Source organism: Nerophis lumbriciformis, linkage group LG05 (assembly GCF_033978685.3).
Source record: "Nerophis lumbriciformis linkage group LG05, RoL_Nlum_v2.1, whole genome shotgun sequence".
NCBI classification, from domain to species: domain Eukaryota; kingdom Metazoa; phylum Chordata; class Actinopteri; order Syngnathiformes; family Syngnathidae; genus Nerophis; species Nerophis lumbriciformis.
This window is the reverse complement of record NC_084552.2, coordinates 3,808,132-3,824,221: the sequence shown is the minus strand read 5'-3', so window position 1 is coordinate 3,824,221 and position 16,090 is coordinate 3,808,132. Positions and strand designations below refer to the sequence as shown.

At 40.9% G+C, this 16,090-nt stretch overlaps 1 protein-coding gene across 1 annotated transcript in view; it reads right to left on the bottom strand.

Moving 5' to 3' along the window:
- tmem168a (transmembrane protein 168a) overlaps positions 1 to 12,622 on the bottom strand; it is a 36,037-nt gene extending 23,415 nt beyond the window's left edge. The window contains exons 1-2 of the mRNA XM_061961396.1: positions 12,569 to 12,622; positions 11,241 to 12,125 (exon numbers count right to left, since the gene is read on the bottom strand). Coding sequence (XP_061817380.1) covers positions 11,241 to 12,071 — 831 coding nt within the window. The 5' untranslated portion in view covers positions 12,072 to 12,125; positions 12,569 to 12,622. The remainder of the gene's footprint in view (positions 1 to 11,240; positions 12,126 to 12,568) is intronic.
- Between the last annotated feature and the right edge of the window lie 3,468 nt (positions 12,623 to 16,090).

Here is a 16,090-nt window from a genome sequence, read left to right as displayed (position 1 = left end):
TACTATATTATTATTGTGTATTATTTTGTTGGACTGATTAATAATGAAAATAAATAAATAAATAAATAAATTCATTTTTCTGCCGCTTGTCCCTCATAATTGTGACAAAATAATAGAATGGGAAATCACACAATATGTTACTGCAGAGGTCAGCAACTACCGCATTTTTCGGAGTATAAGTCGCTCCGGAGTATAAGTCGCACCGGCCGAAAATGCATAATAAAGAAGGAAAAAAACATAAGTCGCACTGGAGTATAAGTCGCATTTTTTTGGGAAATGTATTTGATAAAACCCAACACCAAGAATAGACATTTGAAAGGCAATTTAAAATAAATAAAGAATAGTGAACAACACGCTGAATAAGTGTACGTTATATGACGCATAAATAACCAACTGAGAACGTGCCTGGTATGTTAACGTAACATATTATGGTAAGAGTCATTCAAATAACTATAACATATAGAACATGCTATACGTTTACCAAACAATCTCTCACTCCTAATCACTAAATCCCATGAAATCTTATACGTCTAGTCTCTTACGTGAATGAGCTAAATAATATTATTTGATATTTTACGGTAATAATTTCACACATAAGTCGCTCCTGAGTATAAGTCGCACCCCAGGCCAAACTATGAAAAAAACTGCGACTTATAGTCCGAAAAATAGGGTATGTGATCGCCATTGGCGATTAATGCCTTTTAATGCCGATCACAATTACACAGCTAATTATGTGTCTTCATAAACAGTGTGAAGCCACTCCCCTAAGAAAACAATAATCGCCTCCAATACTGCAAATAAACTGCATTTCTTAATATCTTACTTAGTATTATCACCGGAGGACGAAGCAAAACATGTTACACACCAAGTATAAGCGAGGAGCAAGCAGGCTAATAGCTACGCTAACCACTAAACTAGCTTGAAACAACAGAAGACATAAGTGCTTAGTAAAGTTTAAGAAGTGTATAGATGGAACCACATTACAGCAGAGAGTGAACAGTTATTAACAGAAAATTAACAACTAGATTAATAAGATTTAGAGGATAAATAACAAAAAGTGTTAGTGTGTCAGCATCGTCACAGTTAGCAAAATAATATAAATATATATATAATATTAAAAAAAAAAAATTGTTGGTGTCAATACCAAGAGAAGTATCATCATCGGATTGATACAAGAGTTATTACGTCGATATTTTTATTTTCTTAGAATCATTTTTTGGTTGTTTTTGTTAATGTTCACAAACACAGAGAATAATTCCCTGGACGCTGGAGGACTTATAGGCAAAAACTACAGGATTTAAAGGAGTTTTGAGATTTGAGAGTGTAGTTTAGCTATTTTGTACTATTGACGTTGTTTTGCTCAAACAATTGCACGTAATAAAAGAGTATAAACTGTCAACAGTACTCATCATAAATAAATGTTTTAAATTACAGTTAATATATGGGATTGGTATTGGTATCAACCGGTCTCACTCATGGATATACAGGTAAAAGCCAGTAAATTAGAATATTTTGAAAAACTTGATTTATTTCAGTAATTGCATTCAAAAGGTGTAACTTGTACATTATATTTATTCATTGCACACAGACTGATGCATTCAAATGTTTATTTCATTTAATTTTGATGATTTGAAGTGGCAACAAATGAAAATCCAAAATTCCGTGTGTCACAAAATTAGAATATTACTTAAGGCTAATACAAAAAAGGGATTTTTAGAAATGTTGGCCAACTGAAAAGTATGAAAATGAAAAATATGAGCATGTACAATACTCAATACTTGGTTGGAGCTCCTTTTGCCTCAATTACTGCGTTAATGCGGCGTGGCATGGAGTCGATGAGTTTCTGGCACTGCTCAGGTGTTATGAGAGCCCAGGTTGCTCTGATAGTGGCCTTCAACTCTTCTGCGTTTTTGGGTCTGGCATTCTGCATCTTCCTTTTCACAATACCCCACAGATTTTCTATGGGGCTAAGGTCAGGGGAGTTGGCGGGCCAATTTAGAACAGAAATACCATTGTCCGTAAACCAGGCACGGGTAGATTTTGCGCTGTGTGCAGGCGCCAAGTCCTGTTGGAACTTGAAATCTCCATCTCGATAGAGCAGGTCAGCAGCAGGAAGCATGAAGTGCTCTAAAACTTGCTGGTAGACGGCTGCATTGACCCTGGATCTCAGGAAACAGAGTGGACCGACACCAGCAGATGACATGGCACCCCAAACCATCACCCAACCATGCAAATTTTGCATTTCCTTTGGAAATCGAGGTCCCAGAGTCTGGAGGAAGACAGGAGAGGCACAGGATCCACGTTGCCTGAAGTCTAGTGTAAAGTTTCCACCATCAGTGATGGTTTGGGGTGCCATGTCATCTGCTGGTGTCGGTCCACTCTGTTTCCTGAGATCCAGGGTCAACGCAGCCGTCTACCAGCAAGTTTTAGAGCACTTCATGCTTCCTGCTGCTGACCTGCTCTATGGAGATGGAGATTTCAAGTTCCAACAGGACTTGGCGCCTGCACACAGCACAAAATCTACCCGTGCCTGGTTTACGGACCATGGTATTTCTGTTCTAAATTGGCCCGCCAACTCCCCTGACCTTAGCCCCATAGAAAATCTGTGGGGTATTGTGAAAAGGAAGATGCAGAATGCCAGACCCAAAAACGCAGAAGAGTTGAAGGCCACTATCAGAGCAACCTGGGCTCTCATAACACCTGAGCAGTGCCAGAAACTCATCGACTCCATGCCACGCCGCATTAACGCAGTAATTGAGGCAAAAGGAGCTCCAACCAAGTATTGAGTATTGCACATGCTCATATTTTTCATTTTCATACTTTTCAGTTGGCCAACATTTCTAAAAATCCCTTTTTTGTATTAGCCTTAAGTAATATTCAAATTTTGTGACACACGGAATTTTGGATTTTCATTTGTTGCCACTTCAAATCATCAAAATTAAATGAAATAAACATTTGAATGCATCAGTCTGTGTGCAATGAATAAATATAATGTACAAGTTACACCTTTTGAATGCAATTACTGAAATAAATCAAGTTTTTCAAAATATTCTAATTTACTGGCTTTTACCTGTATGGTGTCGTAGGGCTGGGCCGATAAAACGACACTCGCGCTCTGGTAACCTTGCAAAACTGGAAGTTATCATTGCGGGAGGGACACGCTAACAACCAATCACGTAACAGTATCAACTTTGGTTGTGCCGCCGTGTTGTCTCGCTGTTGATTTTCTGCATGGAGTGAGAAAAGAAAGTAAAAACGAGTGCTGCAGAGTGCAAATAAATTGTTGCTTTAAGAGGAAAAGTCACATCGACAGTATGGCAGTTTTTGGGATTTAAAAAAAAAAAAAAAACGGACCACAGTCCTTAATCGCGCTCACCTCTTCTCTTTTCAACCCTCGTCCGTTCCCTATTCACGTATACAAAAACAACATGTAGGAACTAAAGTGCAATAAATGACAAAAAATAAAAAATGTGCAACTTTAAAATTATAGCAATTTGGTCCCCGAATGGGACAAGCGGTAGAAAATGGATGGATGGAATATTGAAATAATAATTACTGCAGAACAAATGAATTTCCATACTCAAATAAGAATAACAGACCAAATTAAAAGTCACACAGCCGTAACTTCCTGGCAATAAACTTGCAGAAAATAGTTCAGGTTTCTCTTTGTTTACATTTTCACAATTTTGTTACACTTTATTAGGCATGTCTTGTTTTTCACTTTAATTTTAAGACGTTAATGTACGTTAGTCAATGTGATTTTAGAATTGTGTTCGTATTGATTGTTTTTAATGGTTGTGTTGACATTTCCTTTCCTTTCTGCCTTGATACCTGAGGGGATTATAATCATGTTTTCATTTAATATATTTTTTCTCCTGGCCCTTATTTTTGATATGTTACAGGAAACATCAGTAACCGATGTAAAACACTTATATCGTAATACATTGCCCAGCCCTACAGTATCGGCAACATAAAATCCTGAACAAAAACATTGTGAGCCATGGCTGACAGTACAATACACAGGTGTTGCTATATGTTGCCATATATGATTCCTAGGCGCGGCCACCGCTGCTGCTCACTGCTCCCCTCACCTCCCAGGGGGTGAACAAGGGTACGGGTCAAATGCAGAGGTTAATTTCACCACACCTAGTGTGTGACAATCATTGGTACTTTAACTTTATAATTATTGTTAATACCGTATTTTTCGGACTATAAGTCGCAGTTTTTTTTCATAGTTTGGCCGACTTATACTCAGGAGCGACTTATGTGTGAAATTATGAACACATTACCGTAAAATATCAAATAATATTATTTAGCTCATTCACGTAAGAGACTAGACCAGGGGTCGGCAACCTTTACCAGTCAAAGAGCCATTTTGACCAGTTTCACAAATTACAGGTAAAAGCCAGTAAATTAGAATATTTTGAAAAACTTGATTTATTTCAGTAATTGCATTCAAAAGGTGTAACTTGTACATTATATTTATTCATTGCACACAGACTGATGCATTCAAATGTTTATTTCATTTAATTTTGATGATTTGAAGTGGCAACAAATGAAAATCCAAAATTCCGTGTGTCACAAAATTAGAATATTGTGTAAGGCTAATACAAAAAAGGGATTTTTAGAAATGTTGGCCAACTGAAAAGTATGAAAATGAAAAATATGAGCATGTACAATACTCAATACTTGGTTGGAGCTCCTTTTGCCTCAATTACTGCGTTAATGCGGCGTGGCATGGAGTCGATGAGTTTCTGGCACTGCTCAGGTGTTATGAGAGCCCAGGTTGCTCTGATAGTGGCCTTCAACTCTTCTGCGTTTTTGGGTCTGGCATTCTGCATCTTCCTTTTCACAATACCCCACAGATTTTCTATGGGGCTAAGGTCAGGGGAGTTGGCGGGCCAATTTAGAACAGAAATACCATGGTCCGTAAACCAGGCACGGGTAGATTTTGCGCTGTGTGCAGGCGCCAAGTCCTGTTGGAACTTGAAATCTCCATCTCCATAGAGCAGGTCAGCAGCAGGAAGCATGAAGTGCTCTAAAACTTGCTGGTAGACAGCTGCGTTGAGGAAACAGAGTGGACCGACACCAGCAGATGACATGGCACCCCAAACCATCACCCAACCATGCAAATTTTGCATTTCCTTTGGAAATCGAGGTCCCAGAGTCTGGAGGAAGACAGGAGAGGCACAGGATCCACGTTGCCTGAAGTCTAGTGTAAAGTTTCCACCATCAGTGATGGTTTGGGGTGCCATGTCATCTGCTGGTGTCGGTCCACTCTGTTTCCTGAGATCCAGGGTCAACGCAGCCGTCTACCAGCAAGTTTTAGAGCACTTCATGCTTCCTGCTGCTGACCTGCTCTATGGAGATGGAGATTTCAAGTTCCAACAGGACTTGGCGCCTGCACACAGCGCAAAATCTACCCGTGCCTGGTTTACGGACCATGGTATTTCTGTTCTAAATTGGCCCGCCAACTCTCCTGACCTTAGCCCCATAGAAAATCTGTGGGGTATTGTGAAAAGGAAGATGCAGAATGCCAGACCCAAAAACGCAGAAGAGTTGAAGGCCACTATCAGAGCAACCTGGGCTCTCATAACACCTGAGCAGTGCCAGAAACTCATCGACTCCATGCCACGCCGCATTAACGCAGTAATTGAGGCAAAAGGAGCTCCAACCAAGTATTGAGTATTGTACATGCTCATATTTTTCATTTTCATACTTTTCAGTTGGCCAACATTTCTAAAAATCCCTTTTTTGTATTAGCCTTAAGTAATATTCTAATTTTGTGACTCACGGAATTTTGGATTTTCATTTGTTGCCACTTCAAATCATCAAAATTAAATGAAATAAACATTTGAATGCATCAGTCTGTGTGCAATGAATAAATATAATGTACAAGTTAAACCTTTTGAATGCAATTACTGAAATAAATCAAGTTTTTCAAAATATTCTAATTTACTGGCTTTTACCTGTATAGAAAACATTGGGAGCCGCAAAAATTTTTTGAAATTTTTAAATGAAATAACACTGCATACAAAAGTATTTTTTTTTGCTTTGTGCTATGTATAAACCAGGGATCTCAGACACGCTGCCCACACCTTTATATGGAATTTGAAAGCTGGTGCGTCACACAGGTTCAAAATGAATGGCGCTTGTCAGCGTTATGCGTGCCATGATGATACAGCATATAACACCCACTACAATCAGCGTGCCTGATCAGCCACACGTTGTTTGAGGCTTCCGCTTGCTCACGTAGGTGACAGCAAGGCATACTTGGTCAACAACCACACAGGTTACACTGACGGTGGCGGTATAAAAAAAACTTTAACACTCTTACTAATAATGCGCCACACTGTGAACCCACACCAAACAAGAATGACAAACACATTTCGGGAGAACATCTGCACCGTAACACAACATAAACACAACAGGACAAATACCCAGAATCCCATGCAGCCCTAACTCTTCCGGGATACATTATACACCACCGCTATCAAACCCCGCCCACCTCAACCGACGCACAGAGGGGGGGGGGGGTTTGATGGTAGCAGGGGTGTATAATATAGCCCGGAAGAGTCAGGGCTGCATGGGATTCTGGGTGTTTGTTCTGTTGTGTTTATGTTGTGTTAAGGTGCAGATGTTCTCCCGAAATGTGTTTGTCATTCTTGTTTGGTTTTGGTTCAAAGTGTGGCGCATTATTAGTAAGAGTGTTAAAGTTGTTTTATATGGCCACCGTCAGTGTAACCTGTGTGGCTGTTGAGAAAGTATGCGTGTGCAATCAGAAGACGTATAGCGCATAACAAGTGTTGGGCTGGTACGCTGTTAATACAGAATGTAGAGGGCGCCAAATGTTATACAATCATGGCACGCCCTTGTTATAGCTGTAAGGGTGAAAATCGGTGAATAATAATCCCGGAAGTTTTCTGCGAGACGCAATGAAATCTGGAAATTTCACGGGTACATCGGGGGGTACAGCAAGTAAGCTACTGAGCCGCATCAGAGTGATCAAAGAGCCGCATGCGGCTCCGGAGCCGCGGGTTGCCGACCCCTGGACTAGACGTATACGATTTCATGGGATTTAGCGATTAGGAGTGACAGATTGTTTGGTAAACGTATAGCATGTTCTATATGTTATAGTTATTTGAATGACTCTTACCATAATATGTTACGTTAACATACCAGTTGGTTATTTATGCCTCATATAACGTACACTTATTCAGCCTGTTGTTCACTATTCTTTATTTATTTTAAATTGCCTTTGAAATGTCTATTCTTGGTGTTGGGTTTTATCAAATAAATTTCCCCAAAAAATGCGACTTATACTCCAGTGCGACTTATATATGTTTTTTTCTTTCTTTATTATGCATTTTCGGCCGGTGCGACTTATATTCCGGAGCGACTTATACTCCGAAAAATACAGTACTATTTTTGCCCTAGAACATACATGCCAACCCTCCCGAATTTTCCGGGAGACTCCCGAAATTCAGCGCCTCTCCCGAAAACCTCCCGGGACAAATATTCTCCCGAAAATCTCCCGATTTTCAGCCGGAGCTGGAGGCCACGCCCCCTCCAGCTCCATGCGGACCTGAATGAGGACATCCTTTTTTCACGATGGGAGGACAACAGGGTGACAAGAACTAAATCATCCAGACAAGAGATAAATGGTATTATTATGTTTATCTTACCTAAAAATAAATATATTTATTAATTAAAAAAAACAAAAAAAAAACAAAAATAAATTTTTACTATATTTTGCTAAAAACATCAAAATGAATTGTATTTTTATTTGTATTTTTTCTGACTCCTTATTACATCCAGGCATTAGAATTATACATTAAAATAAACATTTGAAATAATTAATTTTAAATTATCATAATAATTCATTTAAAATGACCATATTTAATTATTAAAATAATTGCTTGTTTATCAACAACTTTAGCATTTTATTCACTACATTTTGAAGCTCTCAGAAGCCAAGTTATGTTATATTCCTTAAGATTTATTTATGCAAGTTTGAAGTATCAATTATCTAAACACAGTTTTATTTGCATATTTTCAGAATGTAGATATATATATATATATATATATATATATATATATATATATATATATATATATATCAATGTTTCAATGTCAATGTTTATTTATATAGCCCTAAATCACAAGTGTCTCAAAGGGCTGCACAAGCCACAACGACATCCTCGGTACAGAGCCCACATAAGGGCAAGGAAAAACTCATCCCAGTGGGACGTCGATATGAATGACTATGAGAAACCTTGGAGAGGACCGCATATGTGGGTAACCCTAACCCCCTCTAGGGGAGACCGAATGCAATGGATGTTGACTGGGTCTGACATAATATTGTGAGAGTCCAGTCCATAGTGGATCCAACATAATAGTATTCAATTCTAAATTCAATTCCAACCAAGGACAGACTACATACAGTGGCATTCCGTTTTAAAATTAACAAAAAGAGACACTTTGAAGCAGTGACGTGCAGTCACCCGCCTCACATGCCATCATGGAAAGAAAAAAAATGTAAAAAGAAAAAAAAGTAATTAAATTGTTATATGTATCCAGTGATTATACTATAAAGTTATTTTCCATTTAACTTCACCAGTTTTAGATTATTTTTATTCACAATCGCTGAATTTTCACATTTGCCGTTCAAATACTGAGAAGAGACGGTGCGGTGATCAGGAGCCGGTTGAGGCACGTCACTCAGTGCCTCAACATGGATTGCGCAATGACTCGGCTAACTGCTGGCCTGCTGTGCAGTGAGACTGTATTGCTATATGAATTATATTAGACATTTCCATAGTTTAGTTAGCTGAGGTATATAATGTACAGTGTATTTTGTCAACAACTGTATGTGTGTAACGTATTTCTTGTGCTGAGCGATCATAAAACTGCTGCAAAAGACGCACTGGCTGAGGCTCCAGTAATCCCGCCTCCTGCACCCCCGCCGTAGAATTGTTATATCAACTAAAGCCCACACTTAAACCCTCCACGTGCAAGACTGAATCTATATATATGTATGTATGAAATACTTGACTTGGTGGATTCTAGCTGTCAATATACTCCTCCCCTCTTAACCACGCCCTGCCCCACCCCCGACCACGCCCCCCCCCCCAACTCTTGAAATCGGAGGTTTCACGGTTGGCAAGTATGCCCTAGAACAGGGGTCGGCAACCCGCGGCTCTAGAGCCGCATGCGGCTCTTTAGCGCCGCCCTAGTGGCTCTCTGGAGCTTTTTCAAAAATGTATGAAAAATGGAAAAAGATGAGGGGAAAAAAATCTATTTTTTGTTTTAATATGGTTCATGTAGGAGGACAAACATGACACAAACCTCCCTAATTGTTACAAAGCACACTGTTTATATCAAACATGCTTCACTGATTCGAGTATTTGGCGAGCGCCGTTTTGTCCTACTCATTTTGGCGGTCCTTGAACTCACCGTAGTTTGTTTACATGTATAACTTTCTCCGACTTTCTAGGATGTGTTTTATGCCACTTCTTTTCCTGTCTCATTTTGTCCACCAAACTTAATGTTGTGCATGAAAGGTGAGTTTTGTTGATGTTATTGACTTGTGTGGAGTGCTAATCAGACATATTTGGTCACTGCATGACTGCAAGCTAATCGATGCTAACATGCTATTTAGGCTAGCTATATGTACATATTGCATTATTATGCCTCATTTGTAGCTATATTTGAGCTCATTTAGTTTCCTTTAAGTCATCTTAATTAGGGCCCGCATGGCCCATTGTATAAGGACTCCCAAAGGGAGTCCTTATGCAATGGGACATAAAGACCTATTGTATTTGTAAGGTTTTATTATTCTTTATTCTTCCGCCGCCACATTAAACTGTAATTTGACCCACTTAACATGCTTCAAAACTCACCATATTTGACCCACACATCAGGACCTGCGAAAATTGCCTTTTTAAAAAAAAAAAACGAACCACAAAACTCAAAATTGCGCTCTAGCGCCCCCTAGGAAAAAAATAAACTAGACTACCTGTAACTCCCACTAGGAAGGTCGGAGAGACATGAAACAAAAACCTCTATGTAGGTCTGACTCAGACCTAGATTTTATAATAGTACATTCTCGGGCTAAAATCAACAGAAAGTTGGCAATTCCCCCTTCAAGACAAAAAAGTACTAAAAACAGTCACTTTTGCCTCTTTCAGCTGTAATTTGACCCCCTTAACATGCTTCAAAACTCACCAAACTGAAAGCACACATCAGGACTGGCAAAAATTGCGATCTAATACAAAAACCTAACCCCAAATCTCAAAATTGCGCTCTACCGCAATTTTTGAATAAAACGCAGAAAAAACTGCTCCTCTGAAGAAAAAAATGACAAAACTGCCTGTAACTCCCACTGGGAAGGTCGGAGAGTCATGAAACAAAAACCTCTATGTAGGTCTCACTTAGAACTGCATTTCATAAATTGACAACCCCCAGCAAAAATCAACAGGAAGTTTGCTATTCCCCCTTCAAAACAAATTTTTTGTAAAAACCGGTCACCTTTCTTCAAACATTATCTCCTCTGAGCGCGTTTGTTGTTTCAGCTTCAAACTAACACGGGAGAGAGATTGAACCCTTCTGATTAAAAGTTGGCGAAAGAGTTTTGATACCTGCTCCGGTTTTGATTTTATGACCCTTCAAAGAACCGCTGCGCTGCTGTTTTTTTAAGATGGCTGCTTAAAAGCAGGAAGCACCAGCGTGCCCACACAATGCAGACTAGGTAGGTACACTAGACAAAAGTATTGGGACACTTATGACTATCACTGGACAAAAGTATTGGGACACTTAAGCCGAAAACTGGACAAAAGTATTGGGACACTTGGGACTACAACTTGACAAAAGTATTGGGACACTTACGACTAAAAGTAGACAACAGTATTGGGAAACTTAGGACTACCACTGGACAAAAGTATTGGGACACTTACACTGGACAAAAGTATTGGGACACTTAGGACTAGCACCTGCCAAATACGCGGGCCCGACCAATGCTGCTTGCAGCTTTAATTCAATGTATATCTCATGACACACTATCTGTATGTAATATGGCTTTTAATTTTTTGCGGCTCCAGACAGATTTGTTTTTGTATTTTTGGTCCAATATGGCTCTTTCAACATTTTGGGTTGCCGACCCCTGCCCTAGAACAATAATATTCTATGTTAAAGATGTGTTTCAATATTTTGCTGAGTCTTCTCGTGATTACTGGATGTACCTTAAGGGCAGCAACGACAAAGAAGGTCAGCTCAAGCAGGCTCAAAGGCAGCAGGGACAGTCGCCTCCACATGTTCCTCAAGGTGAGCACTGGCATCCATCGCTCGGTGGGCCCCAGCCCGCTGAAGTAGACATCCAGCACAGGCTCACACAGCAGCCTGCCCAGGCAGCACCCTAAGGCGTAAGGGTTCGCCGTGATCCCCAACGCTTGGAAAAACACCAGCGATGTCACCAGGGTGAAGTTGACCAAGTTAGGCAAAGCCAACAGGGACTTCATCCTCAAGTCCACGATGAGCGCCCCCAGCGCCACCACCAGGCCAATGATGGCGACCGACTTGTGTAGAAGCATCGTCGTGCTGGCAATGGCAAATCCGAGCAGCTCCAGGAACTCCGTCGATTTCAGCACGACGGCTTTGTGGCGGACGGAGCGGCATATTCGCTCCGTGACGGCCCATACCGTCTTCATAACCACGCTGGCCAGGAGGAGATACTTGGCGACCACTTCCTTGACGTTGGAATCCAAGGCGGGACTGTTGAGGAAGCACAGGAGACCGAGCAGGAAGCCAAACCACAGGTGGAACAAGCTCAAGCTGGCCTGCTCCATGGCAAAGTAGTAATGGAGGATGCTGGCTATGCCGAGGACAAAGAGGCCCAGGATGAAGATGACGAGGATCATGGGCTCGCTGGTCACCTCCCAGCGGACGTACATGCCAACACATACTGCCACAAGCAGGGTGATGCTTGATAGGTAACCTAGGCAACGGATGGATGTAATCACGTCTACCTCCTTGGGGGCTTCGTCGGTCAGCTCCTCGTCCTCGTTGTGAGCCATGGCTGACAGCTAATGTAGCTAAGGACTTTGTTCAAGCAACAAACAAGTCATCCCCTGGAAACACAAACAAAAAAGTACAAGTTGACCTATTTTGAAGTCAAATATGACACGGTAATGCCCACGTTAGGTGGGTGACATCCCTCCTGTTGCGCAATCACAACTTTATTTACAAAGACAAACATCGTATTGGACAATAGGTTGCGGTGTGATTTGCTGCGTGTGCCAAAACAAACAAGCACACAGTAAATAGCAGATAACACCTTTTAAAGGTATAAAAAAAAAAAGAGTTTCAAATATTTCTTGTTGAGTTTCCTGGCGATGTGGCAGCTGAGAGCTAGCTGGTTAGCATTAGCCTACGCGGTCATTTGTCGTCTACCGTCTGCTAACTCGCTCCTTTTAATGTCTCAACATGAGTATCCGCATTACTACGCCAGGCTAAATAAGGCCATTTAATTATCAAATACATAGAGTTAATGTGTCTTTAACACGCAACTTACATGTTGTTAGAGTAACTGACAACGGCTCCACTTCCGGGTTTTCCCACGACAGCAAGCCGCGAGGGTCAAAATTGAAGCATTCTCTTTTCGTTATTTGTTGTGATTGTGAGTTTATTTTGAACAATGCATTCAGTTACATTATTGCCAGAGGTGGGTAGAGTAGCCAGAAATTGTACTCAAGTAAGAGTACTGTTACTTTAGAGATTTATTACTCAAGTAAAAGTAAGGAGTAGTCACCCAAATATTTACTTGAGTAAAAGTAAAAAGTATGTTGTGAAAAAACTACTCAAGTACTGAGTAACTGATGAGTAACATATACACACACACATATATATATATATATATATATATATATATATATATATATATATATATATATATATATATATATATATATATATATATATATATATATATATATATGTGTGTGTGTGTGTATATATATACACACTAGAGATGCGCGGTGAAATTTAAAAAAATTAGATTTTATCCGCGGGTCGGGTCGGGTCGGGTCGGGCGGTTGAAATAAAACAAAATTAGATTTTAAATAGATAGAGGCGGGTGGCAGTTAAACCAATTGGGAAATATATATACATAGTTAAATGTTGTTACCCACATACGAAAAACGAGCAGGCACCTGCTGCATATGCCACAACAGAAGAAAAAAAAAGAAAAGAGATGGACACTTTTACGGAGCGGAGAAGGGACGCCTCGCCGGGGTCCGGGACCGAGGCCCCTTCCCCCGAGAGGGCCCCACCGGGAGCCGTAGCTGAGGCGATCCGCGAGAAGGGCCCGACGCACGTCCAGGGTCACCACCGCGCCCACCGCACCGACACCCCGCCTCGTCCGCCTTCGCCGCGGCCGGCGTCACGCGCAGCAGGTAAGCAGCTTACCTGCCCGCCACCCCCGTGGCCGGGGGCTCGTAACAGGGGTCACTCCGCGCGCTCCACCCGCGCAGCTTACCTGCCCGCCACAACCGTTGCCGGGGGCGCGTAACAGGGGTCACTCCGCGCGCAGTGCGCTCACGAAAGGGGTGGGGCTCACCCTGGTTGATATAGACAGCAGCAAGACGGTGGCCATGGAAGTCGGAACCCGCTAAGGAGTGTGTAACAACCCACCTGCCGAATCAACTAGCCCTGAAAATGGATGGCGCTGGAGCGTCGGCACCATACCCGGCCGTCGCCGGCAGCGAGACGCGCTTGGAGGTGCGCTCAGCGCGGCTCCCATATGATTGCGCACTGGTGTGCGTCTGGGCCGTGACAGAGTGGCACGCGAATGTCTGTGCTGCATTGGATCAGTCTCCTTTCTTTAACAGGCAAAAGCTTTATAACCTCACTAATGCCTTGCATCGTCTATATTAGATATATAACAACGGGCGGGTGCGGCTGGATGCGGTTCTGATTAAATGTTAGGTCGGGTGGATGGCGGATGGTTGACGACTTTCTGATGCGGTTGCGGATGAAATAATTGCCTATCCGCGCATCTCTAATATACATACATTGATATATACAGTATATAGTTTGTATTTATTTATTTTGCCGTTTTTGTTTACATGTTAAAGGTGTTTTAATGAATATACATGCATGTTTAACACATATAGATTCCTTTCTTTCATGAAGACAAGAATATAAGTTGGTGTATTACCTGATTCTGATGACTTGCATTGATTGTAATCAGACAGTAGTGCTGGTAACGTCCACGTTTTCAAATGGAGGAGAAAAAAAGTTCCTCCTTTCTGTCTAATACCACATGATAGTGGTTGGTTTTTGGCATCTTATTTGTCCAGCTTCCATATTCGTTTTAAGACACTTTACAAGAAATACATTGGCGGCAAATTCCGTAGCTTGCTAGCTTGTTTGCGCTGGCTTTCGGAGACTCTTATTTTGAAAGCGCAGGCGCGATGGAGCGGCACTTTTATTGTGAAGACAGGAACTGTGCAGTCAGTCTTTAGGCTTTTGACGGGATGTACGGTTGAAATAAAAAATGATCTTTTTTCCTTCACACTTTTGATTGATTGATTGAAACTTTTATTAGTAGATTGCACAGTACAGTACATATTCCGTACAATTGACCACTAAATGGTAACACCCGAATACGTTTTTCAACTTGTTTAAGTCCGGTCATGTGACCCCTGGCTCTGTTTGATTGGTCCAACGTCACCAGTGACTGCATCTGATTGGTGGAACGTAGTGAACGTCACCAGTGACTGTATTTGTTGAAACGCAGGCACTATGAAGGTCTGTCTGACAGACCAAAACAAACAAAGCGTGCATTAACAGATCGATAAAAATTAGTACCGAGTAGCGAGCTGAATGTAGATAAAAGTAGCGGAGTAAAAGTAGCGTTTCTTCTCTATAAATATACTCAAGTAAAAGTAAAAGTATGTTGCATTAAAACTACTCTTAGAAGTACAATTTATCCCAAAAGTTACTCAAGTAGATGTAACGGAGTAAATGTAGCGCGTTACTACCCACCTCTGATTATTGCACCCCTTATTTGTGGAACAGCGTGCCGGAAGTCCTCAGGGCAGCAGAGAATGTCAATATTTTTTTAAAACAAGCTCAAGACCTGATTGATTGATTGATTGAGACTTTTATTAGTAGGTTTCACAGTGAAGTACATATTCTGTACAATTGCCCACTAAATGGTAACACCCCAATAAGTTTTTCAACTTGTTTAAGTCGGCGTCCATTTAAATTGATTCATGATACAGATATATACTATCAGATATATACTATCACCATAATACAGTCATCACACAAGATAATCATCAGAGTATATACATTGCAGTGACGTGCGGTCACTAGAGGTAGGTGAGGCGGGGCCTCACCTACCATCATGGAAAGAAAAAAATGTAAAAAGAAAAAAAAAAAAATTAAATTGTTATATGTATTCAGTGATTATACTATAAAGTTATTTTCCATTTAACTTCACCGGTTTTAGATTATTTTTATTCAAAATCGCTGAATTTTCACATTTGCCGTTCAAATACTGAGAAGAGACGGTGCGGTGAACAGCAGCCAGTTGAGGCACGTCACTCAGTGCCTCAACATGGATTGCGCAATGACTCGGCTAACCGCTGGCCTGCTGTGCAGTGAGACTGTATTGCTATATGAACTATATTATACATTTCCATAGTTTAGTTAGCTGAGGTATATAATGTACAGTGTATTTTGTCAACAACTGTATGTGTGTAAAGTATCTCTTGTGCTGAGCGATCATAAAACGTCTGCAAAAGACGCACTGGCTGAGGCTCGCCTTCTGCACCCCCGCCGTAGAATTGTTATATCAACTAAATCCCACACTTAAACTTTCCACGTGCAAGATTGAATCTATTTAAAAAAATTATTTCATAAGAAGCCAAAAAGTGCAAAAAGAATAATGTTGGTGTTGGAGGAGTTGTGAATGACTGCAGGGACACAACATTAGATACACCTGCAGACTGCAGGTGTACCTAATTCACAACTCCTCCAACACGAACATTATTGTTTTTGCACTGTTTGGCTTCTTATTAAATAACTT